The sequence below is a fragment of the Chaetura pelagica genome, unplaced genomic scaffold, assembly GCF_000747805.2.
Source record: "Chaetura pelagica isolate M959 unplaced genomic scaffold, ChaPel_1.0 scaffold498, whole genome shotgun sequence".
NCBI classification, from domain to species: Eukaryota; Metazoa; Chordata; class Aves; order Apodiformes; family Apodidae; genus Chaetura; species Chaetura pelagica.
The window spans coordinates 248,530-251,627 of record NW_009954218.1 but is presented as its reverse complement, the minus strand read 5'-3'; the positions used below and the strand labels follow the sequence as shown (position 1 = coordinate 251,627).

Here is a 3,098-nt window from a genome sequence, read left to right as displayed (position 1 = left end):
GCACAGCCCCCCCAGGCAGCCCCTCAGCATCACCCCCACCCCCTGCAGCTTCCCTCTCAGGACCCCCGAGTTACAAGATGTTCCCTTTCCAACCCCCACCCATTTGGGCATTAGCTGAATTTTTGCTGGTGGGGTTGATGCAGCCCCTGCTGAAGTGCCCCAGGACTGTGGCTTTCTGCCCCATTTCCATGCTTGCCCACATCCTCGCCATAGAAAGGGGCCCTTAATCCCCAGCAACTACTGCAGGAAGATCTCAGATGCCGGATAAAAAGCTTAAAGATGAAACACTGCAAGGGTTGAACGCGCTTCTGAGCGTGCAGAGAAAAGGTTATTAGCCAGGGGATGGCACCAGGTGGCACTTGGGTCCTCCAGCAGGTCAGGGCTGGACTTGTAGTCCTTGGAGAAGAGAGGCTGGAGCTGGAGCTGTAGCGAGGGTGCCAGCCCAGCCTGGTCCCCTCAGCACCAGCCCCCGGCCATGGCCCTGGGATAACACTGCAGCAGGAGGGAGGATTAGACCTTTGCATGACCCCGGGGCCGCCCCGTCCTCCCAACCATCCATCCGCTTCTCCATCCATCCCTGGGGCCACGGGGGGGTGATGTCCTCACCCCCCAGCTGACAGCCCTGGTCCCCACGCAGGTGCCACCATGTTCCTGAATAAGTGCGAGGGGGACCTGGGTGAGTTGCGGAAGCCAGGAGACGGAGAGGACACCCCACCAGCCACCACCGAGGAGGAGCAGCCCAAGAAGAAGCACCGGAGGAACCGAACCACCTTCACCACCTACCAGCTGCATGAGCTGGAACGCGCCTTCGAGAAGTCCCACTACCCCGACGTCTACAGCCGCGAGGAGCTGGCCATGAAGGTCAACCTGCCGGAGGTCCGCGTGCGAGTAGGGAGGACAGCAGGTGGCCCAGCACCCCGGACCTGTCCTCTGGCTGGTGGCAGAGGGATAGCCCTGCTCCCGGAGAGCTTTGCTCTGCTCCCACCTCCACCACCTCACCTTGTTCCCAGTCCAGCCCACATGCCAGAGGATCTGTTTGGGCAGGGAGAGGGTTTTCCAGGCTGGTGGTGGCTGCTCCCATCCCTCCAGCTGATGCCACAGGAAAGCAGCCAAACCTCAGCTACTTGTGACCATTTCCAACTCCTTAAGCCCAGGAACATGCAAGATCCTCATGGATTTGGGGGTTTCATGCATGTTGGAGCAGGGCAGTTACAGGGGGATGGTGAGGCCGGAAGGGTTAATCTGCACAATGGGCTCATCAATTAATGATGCTGATCATTACATTTTCATAGAATCATCAAATTGTTTTGGTTGGAAAAGACCTTCAAGATCATCAAGTGAAATCCCTAACCCAGCCCTGCCAAGGCCACCCCTGCCCCATGTCCCTCAGCACCACATCTACAGGCTTGGAAACCCCTCCAGGGATGGGGACTCCCCCCCTGCCCTGGGCAGCCTGGGCCAGGGCCTGACAACCCTTGCCAGGAAGAAATTGTTCCCAAGATCCAACCTCAACCTCCCCTGGCACAACCTGAGGCCATTTCCTCTGGTCCCATCCCTTGTTCCTGGGGAGCAGAGCCCGACCCCCCTGGCTCCAACCTCCTCTCAGCAGCTGCAGAGCCAGCAGGTCTCCCCTCAGCTCCTTGTCTCCAGGCTGAACCCCCAGCTCCCTCAGCTGCTCCTGCTCACACTTGTGCTCCAGCCCCTTCCCCAACTCAACTGCCCTTCTCTGGACACAAGTTTGCACCAGTATAGCTGAGTGTCCACCAACTGTGTCACCAGCCCATGGAGGACATCCTCTTCTCAGCTGTTCATCTTTACTTCCCCTTTTTGCATTGTGTGGCAGACAGCCCATGTCCCCTGCTGCTGGGGGCTCTGGGGACAATGGGACCATCGCCACTGGCCTTGGCTTGCAGGTGCCTCTTGTTCCTGCTGCATTTCGGTGAAACTGTGACCTTTTGGCTTCTAAAAGCTTTTTCTTAGGGGCTTTTGAAGGCCAGATGATGTTATACTGAGGCCTCTGTGGGGCCAGGTGGTGCATTCCTGTGGAGCAGTGAGGGCAGGGGCTGTGCAGTGTCACCTCACACTTTCCACCCCTCAGAGATGCCTTCAGCCTCTGGGGTTTGGGAGAGGTTTGGCAGAGGTGTCTGGTGTGCCCAGGATTGCAGGAGCCTTTCTTGGGACCTGAGACATGGGGTGTCCCATGAAGGATGGGACACTCCAGATGGCCCATCCCCCCCTCCGCCCCGGGAGCACCCTGTTTGGTGATGGGACACCCTGTGTGGGGCACAACACAATGGGGATCCTGTGTAGGGCACAGCATGTGGGGCAGGCTGCAAGGGACTGGCTGGGCATGGTGGGGCTCACTCTGGCTCTTCCCTTGCAGGTCTGGTTCCAGAACCGACGAGCCAAGTGGAGGCGGCAGGAGAAGATGGAGGCCAGTTCCATGAAGCTCCATGACACCCCCGTGCTCTCCTTCAACCGGCCCCCCATGACGCCCAACGTGGGCCCCATGAGCAACTCCCTCCCACTCGACCCGTGGCTGACGTCACCCATCTCCAGTGCCACCACGGTCCACAGCATCCCTGGCTTCATGGGAGCCCCCCAGGCCCTGCAGCCCCCCTATGGTGGGCACTCCTTCCTCAACACCCCCCCGCCGATGGGGCAGGGCATGCAGCCCATGGCCCCCGCGCCCTACCAGTGCGGCACCACCTTTGTGGACAAGTACCCGCTGGAGGAGGTGGACCAGAGGAGCTCCAGCATCGCCTCCCTCCGCCTGAAGGCCAAGGAGCACATTCAGACCATTGACAAGACCTGGCAGCCCATTTGATGAACAAACCTCTCCAGCCCCACCAGCTCCGGGCTCCTGCCCCAGCGTTGCCTCAGCCCTGGGGCAGGCGAGGGGGTTGATGGTGGGATGCTCAGCAGGACCAAAGCCAGGGTGGGGATGCCAGGCTGCATTTTCCCTCCATCAGTGGCAGAGGAGTGAGCTGGGGTGCTGGTGGGACCCCACCATGGGAGAGCACCCCGGCAGCCACCCGCAGCCCCTCTGCCCTGCCGAGGCACTGGCCAAGGCTCGGGCATCCGACCCGGCCACGGCG

At 60.7% G+C, this 3,098-nt stretch overlaps 1 protein-coding gene across 1 annotated transcript; it reads left to right on the top strand.

The window, feature by feature from the left end:
• Positions 1-645: 645 nt before the first annotated feature.
• Positions 646-2,827, top strand: RAX2 (retina and anterior neural fold homeobox 2). Its single transcript, XM_010003408.1, has 2 exons — positions 646-888; positions 2,384-2,827. Exons 1-2 carry the CDS (start codon positions 646-648, stop codon positions 2,825-2,827), a joined length of 687 nt encoding a protein of 228 aa, XP_010001710.1.
• The last annotated feature ends 271 nt before the right edge of the window (positions 2,828-3,098 follow it).

Coding starts and splice junctions, on each gene's coding strand:
- RAX2 (XM_010003408.1), top strand. CDS start 646: ATGTTCCTGAATAAGTGCGAGGGGGACCTGGGTGAGTTGCGGAAGCCA. Junction 889..2,383: donor TGCCGGAGGTCCGCGTGCGA/GTAGGGAGGACA, acceptor CTTCCCTTGCAG/GTCTGGTTCCAGAACCGACG.